We start from the raw sequence: 12792 nt of genomic DNA on the forward strand, positions 1-12792 counted from the left end.
GACCAAGATCTTTCTTAAAAGTGCCAGCAGGCCTCTGATTACCTTTTCAAAATCATTTTACCTATTTCCTCTAATGACTTTGCATGGGGAATCTTGAAGGTCAGACTTAGGAGTTTGTCAAAATTTCTGGAGCGTAGGAGCAGTGTAATGATATAATGCTTTGCTTACATTGTGCCCAAGATTTACAGTGTAATCTAGAAGAAGGTGTTGAGGAAAATTTCTCCTGTACATTCTTATGTTTAGTACTTGGCGGCCTGAAATTTAAACTGACACAAGACTAGCAACCATACGAATACTCAGTGATGAATAACCCAGGTGGTTAGAATTTGGACTTACATGCCTAATTTTAGCAAGAGAAAGGGGCCTAGGAGAAAAGGCTTTTTTCCCCCCTGACTTTTACAAACTGTATATTTTTCGTCAACCTTATTTCCATTTTGTTTGCCTTTGTGGAAGAGCAGCTTAAGACCACTCAGTGGTTGTTCCTACCTATTCAGTGGCCTAAGCAGTGGGAGCTGCAGACCAGTCTTCAGTGGCTGGCTGGGCGCTCCAGTCTTCAGTAGGGAGCTGCTGAATAGGCACCGAGGGCATGCCTTCAGACCAGTCTGTGACTTCAGGCTGAATAGCAGTGAACTCAGGAGCTGGAGCCGTCCATTCACCCTGACATTCCTCCTTAGTCACAACCGAGAAAAGACTTTTTAAAAAAAAAAAAATTGTATGTATGTATTTATTGTACTCTCTCTACCCAACATGGGGCTCGAACTCACAATCACAAGACCAAGAGTTGCACGCTGCTCCCACTAAGCTAGCCAGGTGCCCTGGAGAAAAGACTTTAATGGGAAGAACAAATCAGTTTCTTTAGAAAAGACAAATGAGTCTTTAGAAGAACAAATGGGAGACAAGAAAGTTTGTGATAAAATTTGTTTAGGTAGGTGCAAATGGTCTTTCCATCTTCTTCCTGACCTTGAAACTCCCCCAGAGCAGGGACTTGTGATCTCTTGGCAGTAGATGCCAACGTGAAATGGGAATTTATGGCTGTCCTCATTTTTCAGAAGTTTCTGCTTTTAGTCAGATAAGGGAAGCCCAAGAAGGTTTCTTTGTACATCTGTTGAATCTCAAATGTCTTCAGCTTAAAATAATCTTTATGCCAGAGTGGCTTATTTTGGGATGGCATATCCTGATCTTCAGATGTAGAGTAACCAAGTGAGTCTCTTCCAGATAAGGAGTGAGACCTGGATTAAGGTGGTTCTTTGGAAATGAAAATGTAGCACATATAAAGGATTTTGTATAAACAAGAACTTGAAGGATTTAGTAACTTGCTAGTTATTAGTAAGGGTCAGAAAAAGGGAAGAATTATAGATCTCTTTTTAATGTTTGTTCCGAATTTCCCTTTAAAGTCCTTGTAATACTCAAAGAAGGCGTTTTGCAAAAAGCAAGGCATAGGGTAAACTTTATATAACATTTATATTATAAAGGATGAATTAACTGCTTGATAGGTGAGGCCTAAGGGAATAAAAAGCTCTGATGCCTGTAGATAACTTCTTCCCCAGTGGGGATCTCACCCCTTTTGGCTCAATAACTAACTCTAGTTACATAATCCTTTTAGTGCTTACCGAGGTACAAAAAGTCACAAGAGTCATTGTGCTATTATGTTTGCATTGGTAGATGTTCTGGTGGTGGGAACACAATTCTCCACTTCAGTATAAAATAAGGGCAGTACAGTCCTCCAGTACTATTCTTATCTCCAATCTGTTGCTGTGGTTGCTTTAGGGCCTTGAGCGGTTTAACCCTTTAAAAGGTTTTTTATTTTTACCATAACATTTGTGTTTTCAGCCAAAATTAGGAAGGTCTGAAGGTGGGTGTATGCTTCAAAAGTGTGTCAAACATACAAATGGTAGGCTCCAAAAGATAAGTCCTTTATAATTTGGATCACTTCAGGCTTCAACCTGTCCTTGATCACCGTGGACTCTACTGTGGCATCTGAGTCCTGCAATCACTTCTTAGGTGTTTTATTTCTCCTTCATTGGTTTCTCCCCTCTCCCCCATAAATTTGCTCAGATGGCGCTATACCATAGAGAAAATCCTTTTCACAGAAGCTTGAGGTCTCTTCCTGTCTAACTTCTCAGAATCCAGCTGAAGCACCCCCACTCTTAAGAAGTGATCCTCTCAAAGGTCATTAGCAACACAATGCCAAGTCCAGTGGCCTTTTTCTCACCTTGAGAATGAAGGAAACCAGAATGTGTCACCCCAAAATATGCCTCTTTGACATAAAAATTATTTTGATCTGAAGGCAATTAAGCAGCAAATGCAGGAGAATCTTTCTTTACCTTCCACTTTTCTGCCTGAAGGTGAGATAAATTCTCCTTTTCCTAGAGACAGACTCTTAGCAGCTCAGAGAAGGCACTGGTGGAATCTGCAAACAAATCTTACCCCATTAGTTTCCTCCCATATATTTATCTTCCCACAGTTTGCCACCCTTGGAAGCCTAGAACTGCTTTCATTTGTCTTGTCATTTCTCTACAACTTTATCATTCTTTGTTGAAGATCCCATATAAGCCACAGTTCTAAGCCACACTGTTGAATTATTTTTCTGTTGAGATTTCTCTTGTGAGATGTGCACTGCAGGTGTTAATAAACTGTTTTTCTCTTGTAATCTGTCTTTTTGTTAAAGAGGCCCAGCTGAAAACCTGAGGGAGTATAGGTAAAGTTTTGCCTCCTCCACAAGAACTTTTATATTATTTGACCGTCCCTTCAATCTTGAAACTTACTTCCTCTCAGTTTCAGTGATAACTGCTCAGAAATCTTTTTTCCTATTTCTCTGATAAGTTCTGGCATTTCTCTTTATGGTTCTTTTATGTCATTATTTTCTTGGGGCCTTTGTTATTTCCCTGTTATCTTTCATGGTTATTTCCTCTACTCCTATGTTTTTGCTTTGTTTTGTTTTTAAGATTTTATTTATTAGAGAGAGAGAGAAAGCACATGAGAGGGGGGAGGGTCAGAGGGAGAAGCTGACTCCCTGGGACTCCAGGATCATGACCTGAGCCGAAGGCAGTTGCATAACCAACTGAGCCACCCAGGTGCCCCTACTGCTATGGTTTTTAAACTGTTCCTTCTTTTTGAGAATATCTACTTCTCTCCAACTTTAACCTCAGTCTTAACCTTCCCATTGGTTACAAATTGGATATCAATTTATCAGATTGATCTTCTGGTGTTTCTAATTCAACCTATTAAATAACCTGAACTGATTGTCAAAAAATAATGAACCTTGATCTCAAATGTCTACCACAAGAAAAATTAATTTATGATGGATCACGAATATAAACATGAGAGGTAAACAATAACATTTTTAGAAAAAAAATGTAGATTTTCATGACTTTGAGATCAGCAAAAAAATTTTCAGCAGAGCACAAAGAAGTGCTAAAAAAAAGTTCAGAAATTTGACTTATTAAAATTAAGAACCTCTGCTAATCAAAAGACTCCATAAGAGGATACTACTACTCAGCAATAGATAGAAATGAACTATGAACATAGAACACAACATGGATGAATCTCAAACTAATTATACTAAGTGAAAGAAGCCAAAGAGTACATACTGTCTGATTTCATTTATATAAAACTGTAGACAGTGCAGATAGGCATTTATAGTGATGGCACAGCAGTGGTTGCCCAGGGATGGGGTGTTAAGGAGGTGCTGGAAAGAGGGATTACAAAGGAATATGAGGAAATTCAGGGATAGGTATGTTCACCATTTTGTGGTAATGGTTTTACAGTTACAAATAGATGTCAAAACTTACAGTGGCTTGGGACAACTGTGTGGCTCAATTGGTTAAGTGTCTGACTCTTGATTTCAGGTCAGGTCATGATCTCAGGGTTGTGGGACTGAGCTCTGAGTTGGGCTCCAACCTCAGCATGGAGTTTGCTTGTCCCTCTCCCTCTGCCTCCCCCCCCCACCAGCTCATGCTCTCTCTCTCTCTCTCTCAAATAAATAAATAAAATCTTAAAAAAAAAAACAACCTTACCATGTCTTACACTCCCAATATATTTTTTATTGTCAGTTATACCTCATTAAGGATGTTTTTAATGTGGAAATAAAGACCACAAAATGAGAATGGGTGAAGGCCATTTAATCAGAGCTTGTCATAGCAGGGGAGTTAGCCACCATCACTTGCATTGGCAAAAACTCAAAGGCAGGTAGACCAGTGGGAAGCTTTATAGTGGAAGAAAGGGAAAACTTTCAGATGTGTCCTGATACGGGGTTATTGGCATGGGAAAGCTATAGGCAGCCTAACTACAAGTGGGGGCATCCTATGTAGTAGTTGTTTAGGGATATATATTTGGTTTTCTGTGGTTGGTCCTAAGTTGGAAGCAGGGACAAAAATTAGGGGAACTGTCAGTTATTACTCAAGTCTTGACTGTTTGGGGTCAATTTTTAGAGGGGTTATTATTTGGCTTCCTGGACTAGTTAGTTGCTAGAGATAGTCTGACTTCCTTGACTGGTTACTGTAGATAGTATGTTGGCTTCTTGGGCTAGATAATGGAGATATTAGTTTGGCTTCCTTCCTTGGCTGGTTCCTGCAGGTTGTGGGTCAGAGCTCTATTTTTATATAGTAGTCTGGCCTTTGTCCATTAGTATATTCAGATTCTCATGAAAAGAAACAGATGCCATAAGAAAGGCAAGACGACACAAACTGGGAGAAGATATTTATAGTGCATATCCAACAAAGTACCTATATCCACTATATATGTTTTAGAAACTTCGACAATTCAGTAAAAAAAGATAACCTAATTTTTTAAATGGGCGAAAGGCTTGAACTAGTACTTCATTAAAGAGGACTTCCAAATATCTAGTAAGCATATGAAAAGGTGCTGATAGGGGAAATTCAGTGATCATTTAATCACTAATTTAATCATTAACCATTTAATACAGATTAAATGAGATACTACCATACCCCTGCCAGAATGGCTAAAAGTAAAGAATTAGTACCAAGTACCAAGTAATGGTATAGCTGTGGAGCAGCTGGAGCCGTCATATGCTGTTGATGGGAGTGTACATTGGTACAGATTCTGGAAAACTGTCCGTTGTCTATTAAAACTACGTATACTTTGTGACCCAACATAACACTGCTGGGTTTACATCTGATGGCAAGGAATGTTTATGTCCACCACAAGACTTGTGTAAAAATATAATAGCCAAAACCAGGAAACAACCCAAATGTTTATCTGCTTGGAATTTATAAATAGTTTGTGGTAGGGTCACCTAGGTGGCTCATTCGTTAAGCCTTTGCCTACGGCTCAGGTCATGATCCCAGGGTCCTGAGATCGAGCCCCGCATGGGGCTCCCTACTGTGTGGGAAGTCGGCTTCTCCCTCTCCCACTCCCCTTGCTTGTGTTCCCTCTCTCGCTGTCTGTGTGTGTGTGTGTCTCTCTCTGTCAAATAAATAAAAATTGTAAAAAAAAAATAGTTGTGGTATATTCATAAAGTGGAGTGCTACCTAGCAATGAAAAAGAAGAAAGTGCCACATGCAGCGTCATAAATGATTTTCACAGGCATGACTTGATTAAAGGAAGCTACCCACAAAAGAGCTAATACTGTTTGATTCCATTTATATAAATGGAATGATTTGTCAAAATAGATAAAACTGATCTATGATGATAGAGGTCAGAATAATGGTTACTCTTTAGTGCATTTACTGACTGAGGGCACACAAGGGAGCCCTCTAGATTATTGGAAATGTTCTGTAACTTGATCTGAATTGTGGTTGTATGGTTGTATACAAACAAAATATCTTTTGAAATAGAAATGAAAACAAGATATTTATTGAGCTGTATACCCAAGATTTGTGCATTTTACTACATGTAAGTTATACCCCATTTTTATTTATTTTTATTTTTTATTTTTTTGTACCTTCAAATTTTTATTTAAATTCCAGTTAGTTAACATATAGTGTAATATTAGCTACAGGAGTAGAATTTAGTGATTCATCACTTATATATAACACCCAGTGCTCATCACAAGTGCCTTCTTTGATACTCATCACCCATTTAGCCCATCCCCCATCTACGTCTCCTCCAGCAACCCTCAGTTCGTTCTCTATAGTTCTGTTTTATGGTTTGCCTTGGTCTTTTTCCCCCATGTTCATCTGTTTCATTTCTTAAATTCTTCATGAGTGAAATCATATGGTATCAGTCTTTTTTTGACTGACTTATTTCACTTAGCATAATACACTCTAGTTCCAGCCACATCATTGCAAATGGCAAGATTTCATTCTTTTTTTTTTTTTCCCGTCAGAGAGAGAGAGAGCACAGCAGGGGTAGGGAAAGGGAGAAGCAGGCTCCCCCCTGAGCAAGGAGCCTGATGTGGTACTCGATCCCAGGACCCTGTGATCATGACCTGAGCCAAGGCAGACACCTAACCATCTGAGCCACCCAAGTGTCCCACAAGATTTCCTTCTTTTTGATGGCTGAGCAATATTCCATTGTGTGTGTGTGTGTGTGTGTGTGTGTGTGTGTGTGTGTGTACATCACAAGTTCTTTATCCATTAGGACATTTGGGCTCTTTCCATAATTTGGCTATTGTTGATAGTGCTGCTATAAACATTGGGGTGCATGTATTCCTTTGAATCAGTATTTTTGTATCTTTTGGGTGAACCCCTAGTAGTACAATTGCTGGATCATGGGGTAGTTCTATTTTTAACTTTTTGAGGAACCTCCATAGTGTTTTCAAGAGTGGCTGCAGCAATTTGCATTCCTACCAACAGTGTAAGAATGTTCCCCCTTCTCCACATTCTCACCAACACCTGTTAAGTTTTTTGTGTTGTTGATGTTAGCCATTATGACAGGTGTGAGGTAATATCTCATTGTAGGTTTGGTTTCTATTTCCTTGATGATGAGTGAAGTTGAGCAATTTTTCATGTGTCTGTTGGCCATCTGTATGTCTTCTTTGGAAAAATGTCTATTCATATCTTTTGCCCATTTCTTAACTGGATTATTTGTGTTTTGGGTGTTGAGTTTGATAAGTTCTTTATAGATTTTGGATACTAACCCTTTATCATATATGCCATTTGCAAATATCTTCTCCTATTCCTAGGTTGCCTTTTAGTTTTGATTTTTTCCTTTGTGATGCAGATTTTTATCTCGATGAAGTCCCAGTAGTTCATTTTTGCTTTTGTTTCCCTTGCCTCACCTCGCCTTACCTCGGGAGACATATCTAGTAAGAAGTTGCTATGGCTGATGTCAAAGAGGTTGCTGCCTATGTTCTCTAGGATTTTGATGGTTTCCTGTTTCACATTTAGGTCTTTCATCCATTTTGAATTTATTTTTGTGTATGGTATTATATCTCAATTTAAAAAATTTCCTGTTTCAACTGTCTTCTGTTTATATCTTTCCTTAAAACTAGCTTCCTGTTTATTGTTAACTGAAATCTTGTTAAACTTTTTGTAGTTGGTCCTTAAATCCCGTCAGCTCTTCCTTTAAAGTATCTCCCATCCATACTATTTCCAAACCATGACTGTACTAGAGTTTGAGCCTTGACCACAAGCCTGCATTATTGCCAAGGACTTAACTGGTCTCCCTGCTTTTCATACTCAAAACTGTTCTACAATATGTGAGCAAAGCTATCTTTCTAAAGCACCATTCGGATGATGCTAGCACTCTGATTGTGTTAATTCCTTTACTCAGAAGTCTTGAGGGAGCTCCCATTTCTGTTGTATTAGGTACAGATCAGGCTTGCATGCATTCAAGATTCTCATGATCTGGCCCCAACCAGCCATACTATTTCCCTATCCATACATAGTCCTTTAGAAAACTGGGATACTTAATAGTTCCAAATCCATTTTCTCTGTTGCTGATACTCTTTGTTCATGTTCTTCTCTCCCTAAATGCTTTATCTTCCTCATACCAGCCCTATCTGAAATCATTTCAACCTGAGGGGCTATGATGTGCTCCATGAAATCCATGGGATATAATCTGAGTTATAAGCAAACATTTCTATATATGTGCATTTTTCTAGAGAAAGGGCTTGTCTTGTTATCAGATTCTCAAAAGGGGTCCATGAATCCCCCAAAGTTAAATTGATTTAGTGCTCTTCTGAAGGAATACAAATGATCTCATTTTATGTTTTTTTAAGATTTTATTTATTTATTTGAGAGAGAGAGAGCAAGAGTGTGTGCCGGGGGTGGGAGGGCAGAGGGAGAAAAAAAAAATCCCTGGCAGACTCCCAGCTCTTGAGCCCAATACAGAGCTCAGTCTCACCACCCTAAGATCGTGACCTGAGCCAAAATCAAGAGTCCGACGCTTAACCGACTGAGCCACCCAGGTGCCCCTCATTTTATGTTTTAACAGAGTTTTTGTCTTGTTAAAATTTAGTCCTCACTATGGTGGGTAGTAGAACTATTTTTAATAGATAAGTTATATTTAAAGCTTTCAGATGCAGGTAAAATGGCTTGTCTTCATCCATTATTTAGGTCCCTAGGTCTTTTCGTGTGTTGTGTGTGTGTGTGTGTGTGTGTGTGTGTGTGTGTTAAGGAAATATTCTTTTATTGTGTGTGTGTGTGTGTGTGTGTGTGTGTGTGTGTGTGTGTGTGTGTGTGTTAAGGAAATATTCTTTTATTTCCATTCCAGAATGGGAATTACATTTTACAGCCTAGATTTCAGTTCTTTGTGGTGAGCAATTTATTTTCCTCAAAAGATACTATCTTAATATTTTTCACTTTGGTATCTTAGGGGGAATTTTTTTTCCCTCCCACATGACTGTTTGCACAGCTAGACAGTACCATCTCTGTATGCTTTGAATTTAAAAGATATTAGTCACATTTTTCAACACTTTTTTTTTCTCTTTTAGATTCCTATAGGCAATGGAAACTGATCTCAATTCCCAGGACAGAAAGGACCTGGACAAGTTTATTAAATTTTTTGCCCTCAAGGTAATTTATTCTCTTGAGCTCAGAACTGTTAGAAATAACTTCCGTGCTTCTCCCTTTTTGGAAATATAGAATAACAGCTTGCAGCTTGCCCATTTTAAGGAATACTTCTGTCTGTTGTAAACCAAACTGTGAAGTTTGGGGGCGGTACTGGGGGTGTAACTAAAAAGTAGCTTCCAATTTTCCACAGCTACTTGTTCAAAAAAAAATTTTTTTTTTGCAAGGCTGTTTGCAGAAATGTCAAACTATTATGCCAGGTTATTGGCACAGTATGTTCCCTTGGGGTGGGAACAAAGATTGTGAACTGGAATGGACAGCATTTTGGGCATCTTTCCCAAAGCATCAACTAACTCTGAAATGTCTAACTTCCATTTATTGTTCCTTTCTGGGTAAATGAGGAATTAAAACTGAATTTTGAATACCTTAGAAGTTATATTTTCTTAAATATAAAAATCATTTCCACCTCTATCACTCCTTCTTCTCATGATTGCCATGTAAAAAACAATCCATGCAGTAGATTCTGGTTGTAAAATTAGTTGGGAGACTTTTGCCATATGGGCCAAATGATATAAATAAGTGTGGAATCCTTGGTTTAAATCTACTATGATTACATAAGTGTACGGCAGTGAATATTTAAACCTACGGTTAGACTTGTCTTTATGAAAGTCAGAGCCACCATGTGCAAATTTCCTTCTGCCATGTGAGAATATTACAGATCCCAAGCCTTAAACTAAAATTCCTCTAATCAGTTGACATTATGCCTTCGGTAATATTTACAGTATTGTTTTTGTGTCTTGTTTTTTTTTTAATATGTTCTTGAATTTTAAAATCCTATCCTTTCCTAAAGTGTTGTTATGATCATTGGCATCTTTTTAACCCTGCATTCAGAAGGTGTTAACCCTGATTGTGAGTCAAATCAATTTAAGACTGTTCATCTTTGATTTTTTTGTTTGTTTATTTCCTTTTTTTTAGACTGTCCAAGTGATTGTCCAGGCTCGACTTGGCGAGAAGATTTGTACTCGTTCATCTTCATCCCCAACGGGTTCAGATTGGGTAAAATTCCTGTTTTTTGTTAAGGCATGTTTGTCATAAGGAATCGTACATAGTGCAGTTGTAAAGAATACAATTTATAGTATTACTAAATCATAACATTAATATATCTAATTCCATTTGATTCATTCACTTGGAAAATATGTTCTTCATCGAATGTTCATCCTAGGTTTGATTCTCATCTTTCTTCTGCAATAGGTGAAACACTTAGTCTTTAGAAAAATACCTTGTTAACTAATCTTTATAATAAGTCATTAGCTCTTTCATCCTGAGTTTTGGGGCTTTGAATCAGGATATCTTTTCTGGGCAAGGGAGAAATGAATGAATGTCCTTAATTACTCAAGGCAATGCCTGCATTAGCCAGCATAACCATCTCACTGCTTTATGTTGCTGTGATGTTCCTTGTAAGTGTTTAACACAAAGTCCCTTTCGTTTTCTAGTTCAATTTAGCAATCAAAGACATCCCAGAGGTTACACATGAAGCAAAAAAGGCCCTGGCAGGACAGTTGCCTGCCGTTGGGAGATCGATGTGCGTGGAGATCTCACTCAAGACTTCTGAGGTAAGGCTATGGCCAGGATGGTGTCTTCATTTGGCATTCAAAGCTCTTCACACCCTGCTTCCACCTCAACCTCATTCCTGCCTCTTCCCTCTCTGAGCGTAGTGCTCTCTGAGGAGGTCAGATTTTTGTACTTATCCTCCCAAACACTTGGAATAGGCTCTTTGTCCTCCTTATACATCAACTATATGTGAAATAGTTCTACTTATCCTTCAAGACTCATGTGCTCTTAAAAATTCACCCCCTTTCTAGGGGGAGAGGTAACTACCTTCTTTAGACTTACCATGTGCTTTGTTTACGTTGTTTCTAAAACATAACTTGATGTATTGTGATTTTTTTTTTTTAGATGTGTTGTTACTTATTTCACATCAGGATCAAGGCATATATTGTTACTTGTGTGTTTTTTTAATTTATTTCCACTAGAAGATTGTGAAGCTGCGTGGTATAATAAAAGGCAGTTGGAGTTTGGAGCTATACAGACCCAAGTTCAGATCCCAGCTGAGTGACTTTGGCCAAATTACTTAATCCCACCTGCACCAACACCACCAAACTAGCATGACACTTCATAGTCTTGAAGGGTTTTATATTTTCTCATTTAATCCTTATTTGTAAAGTGCCTAACATAACTTATACGTGTTCCTGTTCATACTTTTCACTTTCATTCTGGAGGTCAGCAGTCATGTCACATCTTATTTATTTTTGTAGTTCTTCAAATTCTTTTTGGAATGAGGCAGGATATGAATAGATAATCATCTTTTGTGCCTGGTACATTGCCCGGGATGGCACATAGTATGTTCTTGATGAATTTTGTTGAATGAATGATGTCAGTACTTATTCCATGGAAACCTTAGCACCCCAAAATATAAAACTTCCTATTCTTCTTTATTGTATTGCCAGTTTATACTATGAATTATTTTCCTTAGTGATCCATAGGGAGTCCTAAAGGAATCCCTAGAAGAACTCTTTCCTTTCCCAGGTGAGATCTGAGTATAAAATGTTCCGATTGTCCTAGACAAACTGCACCAACTTGTCTTGGATACTTCCTACTATTCATCCTCCCTTGATTTGGGGGACCAGGGGGAATTCAAAATTTATCATGTCATTTAAAAATGACAGTATGATGGGGGCGCCTGGGTGGCTCAGTCGTTAAGTGTCTGCCTTCGGCTCAGGTCATAATCCCAGGGTCCTGGGATCGAGCCCGGCATCGGGCTCCCTGCTCCGCGGGAAGCCTGCTTCTCTCTCTCCCACTCCCCCTGCTTGTGTTCCCTCTCTCGCTGTGTCTCTCTCTGTCAAATAAATAAATAAAATCTTAAAATAAAAAGTGACAGTATGATGGGGACGCCTGGGTGGCTCAGTTGGTTAAGCGACTGCCTTTGGCTCAGGTCATGATCCTGGAGTCCCGGGATTGAGTCCCGCATCGGGCTCCCTGCTCAGCAGGGAGTCTCCTTCTCCCTCGGACCCTCCCCCCTCTCCTGTGCTCTCTCTCTCTCATTCTCTCTCTGAAATAAATAAAATCCCTATGATGAAAAAGATATATTAAGGATACACACTTAACTTTGATCTAGAACAAGTAAGTTCTATATTCCACAAACTAACCCAAGTTTACTCCAGAATCTAAAAGAATAGCCCTCTTCCAATTGATTGGTAATAAGGTTACTTGTGTTCAAAAGTATGACTACCCTTCTTACTAAGTGGCACATAGGAGTGTTACAGGGTTGAGGGATTCTGGCTTTAGTTTCTGTTTTTCTTTCCCACCCACTAGACTAAGTCTGTTCAGAGTACCAGAGAAAGACTGAACAGTTTGGCTAAAGACATTACACAGCTAAAAAGATTTTTAAGTGAGGAGCTTGTTAAGGTATTCCTTAACAGTGGGTGTCACCCAAAAATATCCCTTCTAGAATTGGAGGGAAAGGCTCTCTCCATCTGAAGTATTGGCCTTTCTGAAGAGCAGTTTGGATATACATAGCAAAAGTCTTAGAAGCATAAGTACTGTTTCATCTAACAATGCTAATTCTGGAAATTTGTCTTAAGAAATTAATTTAGGGTGAGGACAAAGTTTTAACCTCAAAGCTATTTATCACAATGTTGTTTGTAGTGGTGAAAAATTAGAAATGACCTATATGTCCACAGATTGGGAGACTGATCCATGAAATGATGGTCATATGGTAGAATACTATGCAACCATTAAAAGTGGTATAGAATTTTATAAGGAAAACTTAATGTTGTGTTTATTAATGAAAAAGTGATAAAAATAACATATATAGTATAAT

The 12792-nt window shown here is 38.5% G+C and overlaps 1 protein-coding gene across 11 annotated transcripts in view; it reads left to right on the forward strand.

The window, feature by feature from the left end:
• Positions 1 to 12792, forward strand: part of ATG13 (autophagy related 13) — a 51574-nt gene that overhangs the window by 16760 nt on the left and 22022 nt on the right. For all 11 annotated transcript variants that reach the window (XM_027581251.2, XM_027581252.2, XM_027581246.2 and 8 more), the window contains 3 exons: positions 8837 to 8918; positions 9888 to 9968; positions 10406 to 10525. In XM_027581251.2, the coding sequence (XP_027437052.1) occupies positions 8850 to 8918; positions 9888 to 9968; positions 10406 to 10525 (270 nt within the window). In that variant the 5' untranslated portion in view covers positions 8837 to 8849. The remainder of the gene's footprint in view (positions 1 to 8836; positions 8919 to 9887; positions 9969 to 10405; positions 10526 to 12792) is intronic.

Source organism: Zalophus californianus, chromosome 11 (genome assembly GCF_009762305.2).
Source record: "Zalophus californianus isolate mZalCal1 chromosome 11, mZalCal1.pri.v2, whole genome shotgun sequence".
Lineage (NCBI taxonomy): Eukaryota > Metazoa > Chordata > Mammalia > Carnivora > Otariidae > Zalophus > Zalophus californianus.